Raw genomic sequence first — 18,679 nt, 5'->3', positions numbered from 1 at the left:
GAGGAAACAAGATTAAAGTGAAGGGCCTTGTTGAGGTGGAAGAATTAGTGATACCACTGAGACCCTTAAAAGACCAAGTTTTGGGGACCTAGTTGAGTGTGTGGGACTAGATTGTGGGAGAAATCTGGTTATCCCTAACTTTGGGGTCTAGGATAGGAAGGGAGCACCACCCACAGAAATGCAGGACATAGTCATAGCAGAAAAGTTAAGCTGGTAGATTTCTAGGGTTTGGGGGGAGGGCTAACCATGCTAGGACAGCTAACTTAGCTGGGTCTCCCCTATGCAGCAACAGCTGCTTCTCCTTCTCCTTCCCCTTCCCCTTCCCCTTCCCCTTCCCCTTCCCCTTCCCCTTCCCCTTCCTTCTTCTTTTAGCAATTTAATATTGATTTATAGAATTGTAAGGTAACAGAAGTATAATTCATACACTTCTCACCAACAGAGTTCGGTGTCCTACCCCCTTCATTGGAAACTGCAGTAGTTCTCCCAAGATCATTGATATGGGCTGATTCTGTTACTATTTATTTTTTTTAATTTTTTATTTATAAAAAAGAAACATTGACTAAAACATAGTATATGAGGGGTACAACTCCACACAATTCCCACCACCAGAACTCTGTATCCCACCCCCTCCCCTGATAGCTTTCCTATTCTTTAACCTTCTGGGAGTATGGACCCAACGTCATTGTGGGTTGCAGAGGGTGGAAGGTCTGGCTTCTGTAATTGCTCCCCCGCTGAACATGGGTATTGACAGGTTGATCCATGCTCCAAGCCTGTCTCTCTCCCTAGTGGGGAAGGGCTCTGGGGAAGCAGAGCTCCAGGACACATTGGTGGGGTTGTCTGTCCAGGGAAGTCTGGTTAGCATCATGCTAGCGTCTGTAACCTGGTGGTTGACAAGAGAGTTAACATACAAAGCCAAACAAATTGTTGAACAATCACGGACCTAAAGGCTGGAATAGTGAAGATGAAGAGTTGGGGGGGGGGGGGTCTCTGTTTTGTAGGTAGCTAGTAGGCATATTTTAGTTATATTCCAAAGGACCTGTGGCTAACTAGTTTTTGTTTATTTGTTTTTTTTTCCCTGAGCCTGAAATCTGATATGCAGGTGGATCCTAATTATTGTCTGGGGAGATGATGTCATGGCTGGCAGAAGGACCAGAAAGCTGGATCAGGGAAGAGAGTAGCTCCCAAATATGGGAAAGGTGTATAAATATTGTTGACTGTAAACCCCATCAATTTGATGTGATCTGGGGCCCATATGCAGCTTAGGAGCCTATGTGACCTCTGCATCCCTGTATATCCGAGTTCACATTCTGTGGTCATAAGTAGGAATGTTCCAAGCTGCCCCAATATCAGGACCCATCTTCCTCAGGTGTAGCATAGAGTATATTGCCCAGCCTCCCTTCAGAGGATGGAACATTCTCTACCATTGTTGATCCAAGTTGAGGGCAAGGTCCTATGGGGGCCCACAAAGGGGTTTATTGTGTTATTCCTGATAGAAATGACTAGTAACAATGGAGAGAGGGATTTATTCGAGGTCTAGGCCCATCATGTCTGTTGGGGAATCTCAAGACTCCCCAGTTAGGGCCCCAGCACTATCTATTTTTATCTATGTATATATATGTTCCCCATTTTTTTCAATGGTCCTGCCTTCACTTCCTTTCTAGTTTACTCCTACACCTATTACTATTCCCAAGTGTCTTTTTTTCCATCTTCTCTGTCAGATAAGTAAAACTGCCTGACTTTACTCTGTTGCTCCCCTTTCACTGAATCTAAAAACAAGATTTCTGGTGACAAATGCTTCAGGTCCTGGTGGAATGGGGATACAGAGCCCTCTTGTTTACCCCTCTGGGAGTATGGACCAAAATTCTTTTTGGGGTGCTGAAGGTGGGAGTTCTGGCTTCTGTAATTGCTTTTCTGCTGGACATGGGCATTGACAGGTCAATCCATAGCCCCAGCCTGTTTCTATCTTTCCCTAGTAGGGTAAGGTTCTGGAAAGCTGAGGTTCCAGGAAGAATTGGTGAGGTCATCTGCCCAGGGAAGTCAGGATGGAATCTTAGTAGTATCTGAAACTTTCTGGCTGAAATGCAATAAGATGGAAAATAGGATGAAATGTTTAATACACAGGAGTCATAAAGTAGGAATAGAACAAAAGAAAATATCTCCTAGGCTTCTTCATAGTAGTGATCTCAGAGGCCCCATGGGGCAGGTCCCTGGCTACAAGAACTCAGTAAGCCTCTCTTTTATCACACTGCTGGTGAACCATTGGCCAAAGCTGAGTCAGGATGAAAGGGCCTACGTACTAAGAGCTCACTGGCCTCTAACACCAGGACCCAAAGGCAGCACAGCCTCTGGGTATTCCTGCCTAGTTACCCACAGATGGCACCCAATCATACCCTCTCTAAGGTTTTACAACTATTTTCCAATAGAGAAGAGTTTAGTCTATGGCCATACCACCCTGAACACGCCCGATCTCATCTGATCTCGGAAGCTAAGCAGGGTCGGGCCTGGTTAGTACTTGGATGAGAGAAGAGTTTAGTGCCCCCAGTTCCTATAGAGCTGGAAATGACAGTGACAGCTAGGAAATCATCTACATGAGCATGGCTTCTCACAGGGGTACACCTCAGTCAAACCCTTGTCTCAAGCCCCATTCAGAACTGGGGTCTCTGAACTTTTGGTGCACAAATTTATAGGTGCACAGAGACCTTGGACTCCGCCACCAAGCACTGTGAGCAGCTAGATGTAAAGTGATGTGCATGACACTCAGCACACAGTCAGATCCCATCTGCTCAGCTGCTTTTCCAACCTTTCCCCTGGTTTACTCAGAGGTTCCCCATCTCTGGTCTGGAGGTAACACCACTGCCAGCCCATCTGCCATCTTCTCCCTATTCCTTGGCCTCTCTGTTGTCTGTGAGACTATCTGTCCACTCTGCCTCTGATGTTCTTTGCCTTTCCTTTCCCTCCCCTTTCTCTTTCTGTCTGTTTCTCTCCAGGTCTCACTGTCTTTGTTGATCTCTCTCTCTCTCTCTCTCTCTCTGACTCTTCCTGGGTGTGTGTATTTATTTCTAGCTTTGTGGTGTCCCTCTTTTGTTCTCACTTTATCTGTCTCTTTAGGTCTCCCTCCCTCTCAATCTCCCTCACCCCACTTCCTTCCCTTCCTCTCTATTTACCCTTATCTCTCCCTCTGATTCTCATTAGGTTTCTCTTTAGTAATCTCTTTTTTAAAATTTTATTAAATTTTAATATTTTTTTTATTTGAGAGAGAGAGACCTTGGGCATGTCTTTTTGCATCACAATTATGTTCTCTCTCTCCAGCTCATTCTTTAGCCCTCTCTTGACTCTCTGTTCTCTCTCTGCCTTCTACTTTACTTCTAGAATAGAGGACCCAACAGCAACCCCCACCCCCTTGCAGGGCAGCAGAGACTCAGATTACAGACCAGTGGGCAGCTCTAGCCCTGCCTTTATCCCCAGAAGGATTCTCCTCACATAACTGCAGAGTTGAATTCTCCACCTGATGTGGCCTGCGGGGAAGACTTACTGCATGATTTGAAATACTGACTTGCCTGATTGTTGTGGTTTATCCTTCTATCAGAGGTCTGGGATCTCTCCTTGTACCTGGGGGTAGGCAGGGAGGAGCCCTCCATCCCACAGTGGTCCAGCAGAGCAATTCAGAGCATGGACTCTGGCCCCAGAGTGTGTGCTGGAATCCTGGCTGTGTGCTTTCCATGTGTGCAACCTTGAACAGTGAGTTTTTGCCATGCCTCATGGTGAAATAGACTCATCACAGTACCTTCTTCATGGGGAGGCAGTTTACTTAAGGTGTGGACAGCAGGGACCTAGCAAATGTGCAGCAATGACTGCTATTGCCATTATGGTCACATGCAACTCCTGTAATGTGAACTTGGTGAGGATGGCTCTCTGTGGTTCATTGCTGATTTTGCCTCTTGGGGGTCATTTGATGTCTGGAGGAGGCATGGCTGGCAGAGAGAGGATGCTGCTCCTGGCATCTGGTGGGTAGAGTTAGCCTTCCCAAAATGCCAATTGTGCCAAGGTTGCAGAATCCTGTTCTTCAAAGATGTTGCTGTTGCCCTGTTTTACAAATAAGGAAAGTGAAGTTCAGAGAGGTGAAGGAATTGACTCAAAATCACATGGCTAAAAAAAAGAAGACAGATCTGGGATTTTTCTCAAGTCCATCTGCTCCCAAGATCACTGTATTGGAAAAGTCAAAGAAAGGGTTAGGAGGGGTGGGGGTAAGGGTGTTGATGGAGGAGCCTTGATGACTGCTGGTGGCAGGTCTTTGTGACTCTTAATTAGAAAATATCCACATTCTGTATCACTATGTGAACCCACAATAAACAGACTCCTCAGTGCCCTACCACTGGCTCCCTCAGATACATACACACACATATACCCTACACTCATTACAGCCTCTCCTCCTGTTTCATTGCCTTTATTGGAGTCTGGGGGCTGTTTGGGGACATCAGAAGCCGGAGATTGGACTTTATAGGGCACATCATAGGATTGTTGGTGCGTGACTTCACCTGGTGCTCTGGCCCTGGGCACCACCTGTCACCACCTGGTACTCAGCAGGTTGGAGTCAAGGCAGGGCGGGGGACTGTGAAAGCCTCATCAACCCTCCTACTTCCATCCTGGCCTCCCACTGGCAGGAAGACAAGTTCCACCTTCCCTTCAGCAGAATTAATCTTGCAGTCACCCCTTTCCTGCTGCCCCTCCCCCATTTCCATTAACAGCTTGAAGGATTGTCTGATCAGTGATTAGCTAGTGCTTGGACACAGAATCTCAGGCCAGACTGGGAGTGGAGTATGACTTAATCATGGTGTGTGTGCATGCGTGTGTGTGTGTGTGTGTGTGTGTGTGTGTGTGAGTGTGTGTATCAGAGTGTGTAATCATAACTTGGAGTGCACCTGTGTATGTGACCTCATATGTGACCTTATATATGTGGCACATAAGTGCATAACATATTCAGTGTTTGTGTGTTGTGTGTGTGTGTGTGTGCAGGTTAGCATGACTCCATGGTGGGTGTGCAAGAATAGGTCCAATTTACTTTGTTCATTGCTCCCAAGCTGGGGATGGGGGTATGGCTCTGTAGTAGAACACATGTTTTGCATGTATGAGGTCCTCGGTTCATTCTCCAGTACCAAAAAAAGAAAAAATACTCCCAAGCTGCACTGAGTTGATTGTACTGGCAGAGATGAATCACCACAGGGCAAGCTCACACTCACATGGAGAGACTGAGGCCCCAGAAGTGGGGCTACTTGCCCAGGGCTGGATCTAATCCCCAAGCCTCTTTTTAGTAAATCAAATTATTGTAAATCAAATAATAGCAAATGTGAGAGTCGATATGTGTGTGCATGATAGTATATGTATGAGAGTCTATAGTCTGTTAATGAGTTGTGTTAGTATGTCTGTAATTTATGCAAGTAGATATGGGGGAGAAGCATTTACTTATTTACATTCTTTGTGATTAATAGTGGGTTACAGGATTGTAAGATTACAGAGTATATGTCCACACCACACCTACTACCAAGGTTCAGTGTCCCCACCCTCCTGCCTCCCAAAGATAACTGACCATAGTTCTCACAAAGTATTACAAACAATTTGTTTGCTTCTGAGCTTTTTGTTTGTTTTGAAAATTCTTATATATCAGCTTGCTAGATTCTACATGCAACTGAAACCATGTGGTAATTGTCTTTCCTCTCTTTTATTTGTTTTGCTAAGCATAATCAGCTCCAGTTCATCTATTTTGTCCGAAAGGACACAATACCATCTTTTTTTATTGCAGAGTAGTATTCTATGTAATATATATCCCATAATTTCTTTAGCTAGTCATCTGCTGATGGGCATTTAAGCTGCTTCTTTTCTTTGGCTATTGTGAATAATACAGCTATGAACGTAGAGTGCATCAAGTTAGTGTTTATCCTTTGGGTAAATGCCTGAGAGATCATAAGGTATGGAAAGACTCTCCATACAGTCTTCCAAAGGGATTGCACAACTTTGCATTCTCACCAGCAGTGTAGCAGAATCTGGGGGAGAGTACAAAAGTGGATGTGTTACTTTACTGCTTTTCTTGTAGGACCTCTTTCAGAAATTCTTCTTTTAAATTAGTTATTTAATATTGATTTACAAAATTATAAAATAACAGGGGTATAACTCCACAACATTCTCACCACCACAGTTTTATGTCCCTATTCCCTCCACTGGAAACTGCAGTAGTTCTCCCAAGGTCACAGATATGGATTGACTATTATTTCTATACCTATCTATATTTTTATATATTTTCCCACTTTAATTTTATTTTTTATTAGTGATTTAATATTTATTTTAAAAATTGTAAGATAGGGGGCCAGGCGGTAGCACAGCAGGCTAAGCACAAAGCGTAAGGACTGGCTTAAGGATCCCAATTTGAGACCCGGCTCCCCACCTGCAGGGGGTGGGGGTTGCTTCACAAGCGGTGAAGCAGGTCTGCAGGTGTCTATATTTCTCTCCCTTTCTCTGTCTTCCCCTCCTCTCTCCATTTGTCTCTGTCCTATCCGACAAGAACAACAACAGCAATAACAATAACAACAACAACAATAAACAAGAGCAACAAAAGCGAAAAAATAGCCTCCAAGAGCAGTGGATTCATAGTGCAGGCACTGAGCCCCAGTGATAACCCTGGAGGGAAAAAAAAAAAAAAAGTAAGATAATAGAAATATAATTCCATACAGTTCCCACCACCAGGGTTCTGTATCCCATCCCCTCCATTGGAAACTGCAGTAGTTCTCCCAAGGTCACCAGTATGGTCTAATTCTACAACTATCTATCTATCTATATCTGTGTATACATTTTCCCTCATTTTTCAATAGTCCTGTCTTCACTTTCTTTCTAGTTCACTCCTGTACCTATTAATAATTCCAAGTGTTTGTCCTGTTTCCCTTTTATCTCTCAGATAATGAAACTGTGTCTGGCTTCTTCTGGTATTTTCCAGATTTTCTTCCTTTTCACTGAGTGTATAAAAACAAGATTTCTGGTGACCAACACTTCAGGTCCTGGTGGAAAAAGGTTACAGAGCCTCTGGTTTTACTTCCCTTACCCATGTTTTTTCCATGGTCCTGCCTTTTCTTCCTTCCTAAGTCACACCTACACCTATACTACTTCCAGACGTCCTTCATTTTTCTCCTTTTCTCTCTCTGGATCCTGATGGAATTGGAGTTCAGAGCCCTATAGTCAGTCCTCTTCCCCTAACATTTCTCCTCCTCTGGGAGTATAGACCAAATTTCCTAATGAGGTGTAAAAGGTGGGACTTCTGGCTTCTGTACTTGCCTTTCTGCTGGACATAGGCATTAGCAGGTTTACCCATAGCCCCAGCCTATTTCTGTCTTTCCCTAATGGGGTAGAGCTCTGGAGACGTGAGGTTTTGGGACACATTGGTGAAGTCATTTGCCCAGGGAAGTCAGAAAGGCATCATAGTAAGATCTGCAACTTGGTGGCTAAAAGGCTGTAAGATATAAAGCAAGACAAAATGTTTAATAGACAGGAACCAAAAAGTAGGAATAGAGCATGTGAGGATAGGGATTTTAGGGTGGAAAGAAGTTATGAAGTCTATTTCAGGTATGTTCTTAGGGGCCCATGACTTTAGTAATGTTTGCTTTAATTTGACAGCTAGCAAAGAGGTAGACTAAAAATATAGTCTGGGAAGATGGTGTCAAGAGTTTAGAATAGGGCTAGAAAGCTGGATTAGGGCAGAGAGTAGCTCTCAGACTTGAAGATAATATATACATGCAATTAACTGTTTACCCCATAAATCTAGTCTAAATGTGGTAATCTGTAGTACAGTAGAACTGGGAACTCAGGGGGCCAGGTGGTAGTACAGAATGTTAAGTGCACATGGCACAAAGTGCAAGGACTAGCATAAGAATCCTGGTTCGAGCCTCCAGCATATGTGGTATGCAGGTGTCTATCTTCCTCTCCCTCTCCGTCTTCCCCTCCTCTCTTAATTTCTTTCTGTCCTATCTAATAACAACGACTGCAATAACAACAATAATAATAACAGCAACAATGATAAACAACAAGGGCAACAAAAGGGAAAAAATAGCCTCCAGTGGATTCATACTGCAGACACCGAGGAGACACTGAGGCCCAGCAATAACCCTGGAGGCAAAAAAAAAAAAGAAGAAGAAGAACTGGGAACTCAAACATATAGGAAGGAGGGCAGAATGTACAGAATAATATGACCAATGTTGTTGAATCAAGGCCAACTATCAAAGAACAGAACAAAAATGCTAAAATATCAATATTTGCTTCACCTTTGCTGAAAACTAAGGAAAACTACTGGGTGGGATAAGTCAGGAAGAAAGGGATGAATACTGGATTACTCCACATGTAGGTAAAACTTGAGAGACAGAGTCAGAAATGGGGAACACAGAGTGACACTCAAACAGAAGGTGGTGTACTGCACCAAAGCAAGGGACTCTGGGTAGAGAATGGAACAGGGGGTCTCGGGGCAGAAGGAGTCTGGGGTCCTTGATGGTGGGGATGAGAGTATTTAGACATCACCTATTATGTAGAAATGGGAAAACATATAAATGTATAGACGAATGTGCTATAATTCATTAACCCCTCAATATAATTTTTAAAAATGAAAAAAGTAGATGTGTTATAAGAATGATAGTTGTGTGTGTATGAGAGAGAGAGAGAGAGAGAGAGAGATCTACTAAGTGTGCTTGGGTGTGTGAGCATATCTGCATAAGCAGGTGTGTGTGTGGAGTGTTGTGTGTGAGAACATCTGTAAATGCACACGTACGTGTGTGTGTGTGTGTGTGTGTGTGTGTGTGTGTGTGTGTGTGTGTGTGCATGCATGGTGGCTGGCTGAGTCCCTGCACTGCATCTTCCTCATCAGTTACTCCCTTCCTGTGCTTAGGGGAGTAGAGCCTTTGCTGGTCCAGGATGCCTGTGCACAGCAGCAGCTTTGGGGGCATCCGTGACCTCACCCACCCTCCCCTACCCCCACAGGTGTGATCCGGACAGCTGTGCCCGACCTTGACCGTGAGAGCCAAGAGCGCTATGAGGTGGTGATCCAGGCCATGGACATGGCAGGCCAGCTGGGCGGCCTCTCGGGCTCCACTACTGTCACCATCGTGGTCACAGATGTCAATGACAACCCGCCCCGTTTCCCACAGAGTGAGTGAGGCCTCCCCAGAGGGAAGAAGCTGCATCCATGTGTCTGTTGGCCCATCTGAACAAACCACCAGCCCCTCCCTGCACCTTTCCCACTGGGTTTCCATGTTGGGGGTGGGGAGAGGTTACCATGGGTATTGATAAGTTTCTCATTTTATTATTATTATTATTATTATTATTATTATTATTATTATCTATTGTCACCAGGGTTATCACTGGGTCTCAGTACTTGCACAATAAATCTGCCATCCCCAGCAGTCATTTTTTTTCCTTTTTCTTTTGATAGAGGCAGAGAGAAACTGAGAAGAAAGGGGGAAATAGGAAGAGAGAATGAGAGAAACCTGCATCCCTGCTTCACCACTTGTAAAGTTTTCCACTTGAGGTGGGGAGCAGGGGTTTGAACCCAGGTCCTTGTGCACTGGAATATGTGCACTAAACCAAGTGCATCATTGCCCGGCTTCTGATCTGTTCTTTGTTCCAGGTTCCTTTTGGCTTTGCACCATAAAAGGGTGACTACTGTCTGTCTATTCTTCCAAGTCACCCACTTGCAGCAGCCCCTCTCTAATCAAGCTTTTCACAAAGTTGTCTGATTCTCTATACCACCAAGTAGCTGTTACCTTCCCACCTCTTTCTGCCTCCTGCTGAAGGTGCCCCCACTTCTGCCCACCCACCCTGACCCCTCTTTTAACCATGCATACATCCTAACTAGCTTATTGCACATCATCTTCCACTGACCCACCCTAGAAAGGGCCACAGCCAGTGGAGGGAACACAGGAAATAGAAGCAGCTCGCTGGGTGCAGAGCAAGCGATATGATCATCGTGCTGAGGTCTACAGCCATTCATCCACCCCCTCCTCTTCTGAGCCTGGAAGACAGGAATCTGTGCTTCTGAACCAGAAGGTTTTTCCACCCTCTGACTCTCCTGGCACAACAGGGAATGGGGTAGGGGAGGGTCTTTGGCTCAGCCTTCCCACTCCCCCATCAGCCCAGTCAGTCCCTCTGGCCCAGGCTCAGGTTGAGAGTCACACCAGGGAACCTACTGAAGCTGGCAGAGACGAAATGCTGTGGGGAAGCTGGGCTGATTCCTATCAGGGGAGTCATTACTGGAGGTCTGCTGCTCTCACATTAGGCCTCGACACAGGGGACTGACCCCCAAGAGATAAGGGAATCCAATCCCTAAGATGAGAACACAGCATCACCCCAGATTAGCCCAGATGCAGAATCCACTAGCTGGCTCCCTGTCACCATGGAGCCTGGCATAGGAGCTGGTTTGTCCCTGCCTGCTGATAGGCAAGTTTTGAAGCACCAGGCAACAAGGTTTTGTTTTGTTTTGTTTTGTTTTGTTTTGTTTTGTTTTTACCAGAGTACTGCTCAGCTCTGGCTTGTGGTGGTGCAAGGGATTGTATCTGGGACCTCAGAGCTTCAGGCATGAGAATCTGTTTGTATTACCATTGTGTGATCTCCCCCATCCAACCACCAAGTCTTCTGCCCAGTGGTTCCAGGCTCTGTACCTACTCCAAACTAGAAGGGGTGGGCAGTGCAAAGAAGAGGACCCTGTTTATAAAAGTTTACTCAATTTCTTTTTGCATTTCTTGATTCATTTCTTGCATTTCATTTGCATTTCTTGATTCATTTTAACATTTCTTCATTGTGAGATAGAGCACACAAGAAGAAGGACATAACAAATAACTATAAAGTCAATAGTCCTATAACCACCACCTAGGACCCCAGAAGTCCCATGTGCTTGTTCCTGAGCATAACATCCCCTTCCCCTATCACACATACACCCCCCTTCCTCCAATGGTAGTCACATTTTTTGGTTTGTTTTGTGGTCATTATCTCCTTGGTTTTTATGAGGACTGATTCAAGTATATATGCACCATATAAATTAATTTCACCTGTTTTTTTGAACCATATAGTGAATACTACAATACAAATTCTCTTTCTTTTTTTGTTGTCTCTCAAAACTATGTTTACGAAACTGCATGTTATTTCTTGGTAACTGTAATCCATTCACTTTCGTTGTTGTACAGTGTTCCATGGTTTACCTGTATACATTTGATGGGCATTTGGCCTGTTTCCTTCTTAAGGATATATTGAAGATGGCATTTTGCACCTTGTCTCATGTATTGTTATGCTTTTTTGCACAAATTTCTTTTTTTTAATTTTTATTATCTTTATTTATTGGATAGAAACAATAAGAAATCAAGAAGGAATGAGGAGATATAGAGGGTGGGAGACAGAGAGACACCTGCAGCACTGCTTTACCACTTGTGACGCTTTCCCCCCTGCAGGTGGGAACTGGGGGCTCGAACCTGGGTCCTTGTGCATTATAACATGTGCACTCAACCAGGTGCTTCAGCACCCAGCCCCCCAAGACAGATACCTGCAGTACTGCTTTACCACTTGCAAAGCTTCCCCCCTGCAGGTGGGGACCAGAGGCTTGAACCTGGACTGATGATTTGTGCATACAAATTTCTCTGTTGTATTTATGGGAGAGTAGGATAGTCGAGTCATGAGCTTTATAATAAGTTCTCACTTAATATCATTGATAGATTATTAGAAACTGACTTAGATCATTTAGTAACATCATTTTGTTGAACAGTGTTGATGAGGATTGTTTCTTGTTCTCAACAATATTATAACAAAATGACAATGTTATCTAATGACCTGCTATGGTCACCTTCAACTTTACTAATTCAAGTCAAACTGCTTGCTCCCCTCACACACACCTCTATTGCACCTCATCCTTGCCAACACTTGGTATTGCCAGTCTCTTTGATTTGTGCCAATCTGATGAGAGTGTACTGGTAACTCATTCTGCTTTTCACTCATTTCCTCACTGGTTACTCACATATTTCATTTATGCAACAGTTTGGTTTTCAGCCATGCACTGAGAATATCTAATGAATAGAAAATGTGGTCTGAGAGAGAGAGAGAGATACAGAGAGAGAGGCAGAAGGAAAAATTATAAGAAATGTGATCATCCTAACAATGTGTTTCACTTAGGACCCTGGACACACGGGAGCTTGTACAATTCCATCAGCAGGGCAGTGGGGAGCTAAAGAAGCAATTAGATTGGGAGAATGGCAAGGTCAGCTCACGATTTTGAAAGATATCTCATAACTGCTGTGTGAGAAAAAATTAGAAGCAACCACTCCACAAGGAGTATGGATTCCCATGAGGCCCCCAAGAATCATGCCCATATCCAAACCCCTGTTTAATTCAGTTGGCCCATAATTTAGCAAATCACCCTCACCTCAGTCTTAACTCTAGAAGGGGAACAGGACACAGCTGGTGTCCCATCTGACCTCGTTTCTTCTGTCTTCCCCCTCTGCCTCTCCTACCTGGCTTAGCCACCTTGCAGTTCTTCAAACATGCTGGACATTGCACCCACCTCAGGGCCTTTGCACCTGCTGCTCCCTCTGTCTGGTATGCTCTTTCCAAATATCTCTTCCACTCATTCCCTCTCTTTCCTCAGACATTTGCAGAAATGTCATCATCTCCGTGAAACCTTTCTAATCACTCTACTTAAAATGCCATACACACATTCTCATCAGCATTCCCCCTTCCTATTTCCTGCTTTATTTTCTCCAAACTACCCAGCATCTTCTGACAGGCTGCCTATCTTATTGATGTGATTGTTTAGTGTCTTTCCCTTTCCACTAAGAGGAAAGCATTGTAGAACCATTAGACAGGTCACCCAGTAGATCACATACTTTATCATGTGTGAGGACCTGGGTTCCAACCCCCAACTACCACAAGGGAGCACTATGCAAAGGGGAAGTTTCATGAGCAATGGAGCAGTGCTATGGTGTCTCACCTTCTCTGTCTCCCTCTCTTTCTCTCTCCCTCTCTGTCACCCTCTTTCTAAAAAAAGAAAAAGTCTGCTGGGAATAGTGGAATCATGCAGATACAAAGCCACAATCAAGTCTTGGTTATAAATAAAAGGTAGAAAGTATTGTGAGAGGATTTGAATCTGTTTGTCTAATTACTGTAACTTCAGTGCCTCAAACTGCATCTAGGACACCATGGGTGCTCAGTGAATATGTGGACACAAATTCACTAACTTCAGTAACAAATGTAAAATCAGCACTCAGCCAATTTAATACAATTATTCTCTTTATTAATGTGGTTCATTTACCACATGCCAGGCACTGACCCAAGCATTTTGCACGCCTCATCATTTGAGTTCATCATGATAAAAACCAGTACTGGAAAGGCACTATTATGATTCCCATGCTACAGATGAGCAAACCAAGGCTCAGGACTCCACAGGCAGGACTAACTACAGAGCCTTAATCTTAATGATTGTGTTTTCGCCATCCCAATTCACCAGGAAGATGGTAAAACCCAAAGATTCATAGGCAGGTTCCCAAATCAATCAGTGAATAGACCCAGAGAGTAAACCACTCCTCTCCCAGCCCCTAGTCTAGCCAAACTGGGAGCCCCTTAGAGATGCTGCCCTCACCTGACCCTATCTGGATCCCCATCCCAGGGCAGTAGGGAGCTATGGATGGGATTAAAACAAGGAGCAGCATGATCAGCTGTGTTTTTGGCCAGCTCCTCTCCTCCAGAGATGGTAGAAGCTGGGGCACAGGCAGCCCCCATTCCTGCTCACAGTCATGTTCCCCACAGAAATGTATCAATTCAGCATTCAGGAGTCGGCCCCCATCGGCACGGCTGTTGGACGCATCAAGGCCGAGGACTCTGACGTGGGTGAGAACACAGACATGACTTACCACCTTAAGGAAGAAAGTGGCAGCGGCGGCCATGCATTCAAAGTCATCACAGACAGCGACACTCAGGAGGCCATCATCGTAGTGCAGAAGGTTTGGTTGCCCCAGGAGGGACCAGGGAGGCAGACTTGGGGAGCAGGGAGACCTCTGAACAGTGAAATACCCTCCCACCCCACTCAACTTATGGCTGAAGTCTCTCCTGAGACATAGGACTAACCTGGGGAAATACAGATGGCAACACCTCCATTTTACAAGGGAGAAAATGGGACTGAGCAGTTAAGTGACTTGCCCAGTATTGCAAAGCTAGTTGTCAGAAACAAGATCAGAGTCAGATTTGAAGCCATGCCCTTAAATACACCAATGTGCTGCATTAAGACCATAAGGTCTTCACACTCATCATTTCCTTTAACCCTTCAATTTTCTTCTGAAGAAAACTATGCCAACTTTTGCCTCTGAAGGACTATGCCATCACTATGCCAACTTTTATTTATTTAGACAGAGAGATTGAGAGGATAGGCGAAACAGATGGGAAGATAAAGAGAGACACTTATAGCACTGCTTCACCACTTATGAATTTTCCTCCCTACAGGTGGGGACCTGGAGCTTGAACCCAAGTCATTATATATAGTAATGTGTGCACTCAACTGGGTGTGCTACCACCCAGCCCTGCCTAATATTTTAAAAATAAATGGTGGATAAGTATAAATTTCCATCCATTTTCTAAAACAATATTATTATTTAGTAGTAGTAATATTACTAGAGCACTGCTCAGCTCTGGCTTGTGGTTGTTATCATCACCATTATTATTACCAGAGCACTGCTCAATTCTGGGTATTGACCCTTGGTGCCTCACATGAAAGTTTTTTGCATAACCACTGTGCTATGCCAGCAGCCCCACTATGCCCACTTTTTTTTTTTACAAGAAGGTAAAACAGAGACTCAGAGAAATAAAGGGCCTTACCCACTATCACACCTGTAAGGCGAGAGAGACAAGATTTGAACTCAGATCTGTTAACTTATAGCTCTTTTCTTCAAAGTCTGACACACACACACACACACACACACACACACACACACACACACACACACACACACACACACCCTCCCCAGGCCTTACTCTCAGACTAACCTATGAACCAGAAGCCAAAACTGTAAATTCAGCTTCCTGGGGGAGATGTGGTAAAGGGTGGAGGGTGGAGGGTGGGGATGAGCTCAACTCAAGAAGCGTTTTCGGGAAGCTGTTAAATTGTAAAATTAAATAGGCTAATATGTTTTAAAACGCCTGCACACGGTTTGTGCTTTGAAAATTACTTAATCCGTGAAATGCTACAACACACAATGAGCGGAGGTGGGAAGGGAGTGGCTGTACCTGGTTCAGGACTGTTCTGGTGGCTGTGTCCCCAGCCCAGCCCACTGCTCCCCCCCTTTACCCCTGTGAAGGAGGGGCTGGCGCGGGCTCCAGCAGCCTGCTGTGCACAGCCCGAGCTCCAGCTGGGGCAAGTGACCTGGGGTCCTCAGCGCCCCTGGCCCTCTGAGCAGCCTGCTCTGCCTGCCTGCAGGGCCTAGACTTTGAAACCCAGCCAGTACACACCGTGGTGCTGGAGGCGCTCAACAAGTTCGTGGACCCCCGCTTCGCCGACCTGGGCACATTCCGCGACCAGGCGATCGTGCGCGTGGCTGTGACCGACGTGGATGAGCCCCCGGAGTTCCGGCCCCCCTCGGGCCTCCTGGAGGTGCAAGAGGACGCGCAGGTGGGCTCCCTGGTCGGCGTAGTGACGGCGCGGGACCCCGACGCCGCCAACCGGCCCGTCCGGTGAGACCCCCGCCCGGGGCCAAGCCTGCTGCCTGCTACCCACCCACCGGCGCCCCTCTGCTGGGAGGGGGGAGATGGACAGAGAGATGGAGGGAAACAGGCCTGAGTCCAGAGAGACCCAGGAGACAGATGCGAGAACAGTGACAGACAGGGACTCTGGGGGACAAAAAGTGGAGGGCACAGTGGGGAACTACGTTCAGCCATTGTCCACACTCGCTGCCATTAGTTCAGAATTTCACCCATGGGGCCCACCTCTCCTTCTCAATGGCTTCCCTTCCTTCCACTACACACTTCAGACTCGTCCTGTTTAGAACTGCCCTCCCTGCAGTTCTTTCAAACAAATGGTTAAAAAAAAAAAAAAAAAAAGGAAGGAAGGAAGGAAGACAATTCCATCCTTGCAGCTGGTCAAATGGAAAACAGTGGAATCAGCCTGGGATCCTGCCTTGCTCTTAGTCCTCCCTCCACTCCATCAGCACAGTCCTGCCATCTCTACTTAGAAATAGTCCTCCAATCTGAACACCCTTCTGCTTGCCTCCACCCTGGTCAGGCCAGTTTCTCAGGCCTGGATTGGTGTAGTCACGACATTGCTGGTATCCCTGTCCCAGACTTGGACCCTTTAACCTGGAACTGGCACAGCAGCCAGACTGATCCTTCAAATGAACATCAGAGCGTGGCCCTCTGCCTCAGAGCCTTCTGAGAAACCCTCCATCTCCCCATCAAAGACCAAGCTCTGACAGCTGCCGGCAGTCCTTGTGTGCTCTGACTGATCTAACCACAGCTTCTCATACCTCACCCTCCTTTGCCCTCCTCTCCCTGTTCAGACACACTGGATCCTTGCAGCTCCACAAACACCCCAGGATCTTTGCAACTACTGGTCCCTTTGCCCAGAAGATCTTCCCCTTAACATGGTTAGTCCTCTCAGTCCCTCCTGGTCTTTGCCCTAGACTCACCCTCTCAGCAGAGCCCTCCCAGACCACACTTTCTAATAATTGTCAACTCCACTCTCAGCACTTCTTACCAATTTTTCTTTGTCCACATTGTTCTCATCAACCTCTATCACATACTCCCAATTTTAGTTATTATTATTGTTGTCATTGTTATTTCATTGGTGTCTCCCACTGAAAGTGAAGCCCCTGAGTGTAAAAAAAAGTCATGTCTCTATGCTCACTACTGTATCCTTGGGGCTTTTGCTAATGCCCCTTGCTCAAGAGACATTCACCGAATGAGTAGTGAATGAAGGAAATGAAAGAGAGAAACTCAGAGATGTGGAGACACCAATAACAGAGCAAGGAAGTGGAGAAAGAACAGACCCCATAGAAAGAGGACAAGAGTAACTAAAGCCTGAAAATATAGAAACAGAGAGTGGAGACTAAGAGAGCACCAGAAAGGGAAGGAAATGAAGAAAGATAAACAGAAAGAGGAAGAACAGGGATGGAGATGGGCAGGTGGAGGGAGGGGTACTGTGGTACTGTCAGTGTCCCTGGGAGAATTTTGGGGGTTGGGGATTCAAGGCTGCACAAAGGACTGCCTACTACAGTACAGGTTGGAAGAAGGTCAGATTAAAAGAGAAAGGAAGAAAGATCAGAGAAGGAAGTGATCTGTAGGAGGAAGTGGGGATGGGGGAATGGTCATGTTAGATGGGTGGAAAGATGCTATAGCTCCCTGCTTCCTCTCTGAAATTCTTGTCCATAGTCCCTAGGCAATTTATTTTTATTTTTATTTAAAAAAGGATTAATTAACAGAACCATAGGGTAGAAGGGGTACAACTCCACACAATTCCCACCACCCAATCTCCATATCCCACCCCCTCCCCTGATAGCTTTCCCATTCTCTATCCTTCTGGGAGCATGGACCCAGGGTCATTGTGGGTTGCAGAACCTAGGCAATTTTTGAGTTGACTGTGTGCCTAGCTTTGTACTGATCACGGGAGAAAAGGAGGAGGGGATTTGAGGGTCCTAGAGTTAATGAATCCCATTGTAGTAGCATCATGTCATCTGTGTCAATGGTTGTACAACCTTACATAGTAGGCATGTGTGAAGACACAAAAGATGCCATTGTGTTTAGTTGTTCACAGTACCCCAGACTGGAAAGACCACCTGGAGAGGCCAGGAGTGAGAGGCAGCTGGGTACCTGGGTCTAGTCAGGCATAAATACTAGGGGAAGGACCCTCCAGGTGGGGGAACAGCTTGTGTAGATGGCTGGAGGCAGGGGAGTGGTAAATGCGCCTGGAGAAAAGCAGCATGTGCTAGCTACCATGGACTGAGGGAGATGAGGCAGCAAAAGCCAAATCTGACAGGCCTCAAGGGCAGGCTGAGGAGCTCAGACTGTCTGAAAGGCCCACATGCCCAGGTTGCCTCTCCCTTTTCACCGCCTCTGAGCTCCTCTATTGCCCTTCCACACAGGGTGCCAGTACAATCTTTGAGCTTCCCCCTCTGCCTCTGGCTTAGCTCCAGACCCCTCCCAGGAAGGTATTTCCATCCCTGTTTGTTAGGAAACTGAAATCCAGAGAGGAGAGGTGGTTTCCTGGGCTCACACAGTCATGTCCTCACCTCCCAGGTCTGGACTCCTCTCTGCTTTCTCAACCTCCTCTCCAATCTCTCTCTCTCCACCACCCCCCTCCGCCCCCAGCCTTGACCTCCTCCTTCCTCCTGCTCTTTTCCTCGTGCTTTTATCTGCACTGAAAGGGCCAACTTTGAAACCCGCTTCTCACCTTCTTTCATCTCTCTTTGCTGGCCCCTTCCCTAGGGCTCCTCAGATGTGAAGGCAGTGAACAGTTTGAGACAGGTCCAATTTAACACCACAAACATTTACCCAACTCCTCCTCCTACCACCCTGTCTGGATCCAGGCCTGGGGACAGCAGGGTGACTCAACCAAGGGCAGAGCAGGGGACAACCACATATGGTAATGGAAGGCCAGTGAGGGGCTATGAGAGAAAAAGAAGGCATCCTCACAGGC

At 46.0% G+C, this 18,679-nt stretch overlaps 1 protein-coding gene and 1 pseudogene across 2 annotated transcripts in view; both read left to right on the top strand.

Annotated features, from left to right (window-relative positions):
* CDH22 (cadherin 22) overlaps window positions 1-18,679 on the top strand; it is a 164,764-nt gene that overhangs the window by 112,370 nt on the left and 33,715 nt on the right. For both annotated transcript variants that reach the window (XM_060190931.1, XM_007533075.3), the window contains 3 exons: window positions 9,007-9,174; window positions 13,810-14,003; window positions 15,470-15,723. In XM_060190931.1, the coding sequence (XP_060046914.1) occupies window positions 9,007-9,174; window positions 13,810-14,003; window positions 15,470-15,723 (616 nt within the window). The remainder of the gene's footprint in view (window positions 1-9,006; window positions 9,175-13,809; window positions 14,004-15,469; window positions 15,724-18,679) is intronic.
* On the top strand, window positions 2,435-2,554 carry LOC132542463 (5S ribosomal RNA; annotated as a pseudogene).

The sequence above is a fragment of the Erinaceus europaeus genome, chromosome 1 (assembly GCF_950295315.1).
Source record: "Erinaceus europaeus chromosome 1, mEriEur2.1, whole genome shotgun sequence".
Taxonomy (NCBI): Eukaryota; Metazoa; Chordata; class Mammalia; order Eulipotyphla; family Erinaceidae; genus Erinaceus; species Erinaceus europaeus.
Note: the sequence above shows the minus strand (reverse complement) of the source record. Positions and strands in the feature narration are given on the sequence as shown.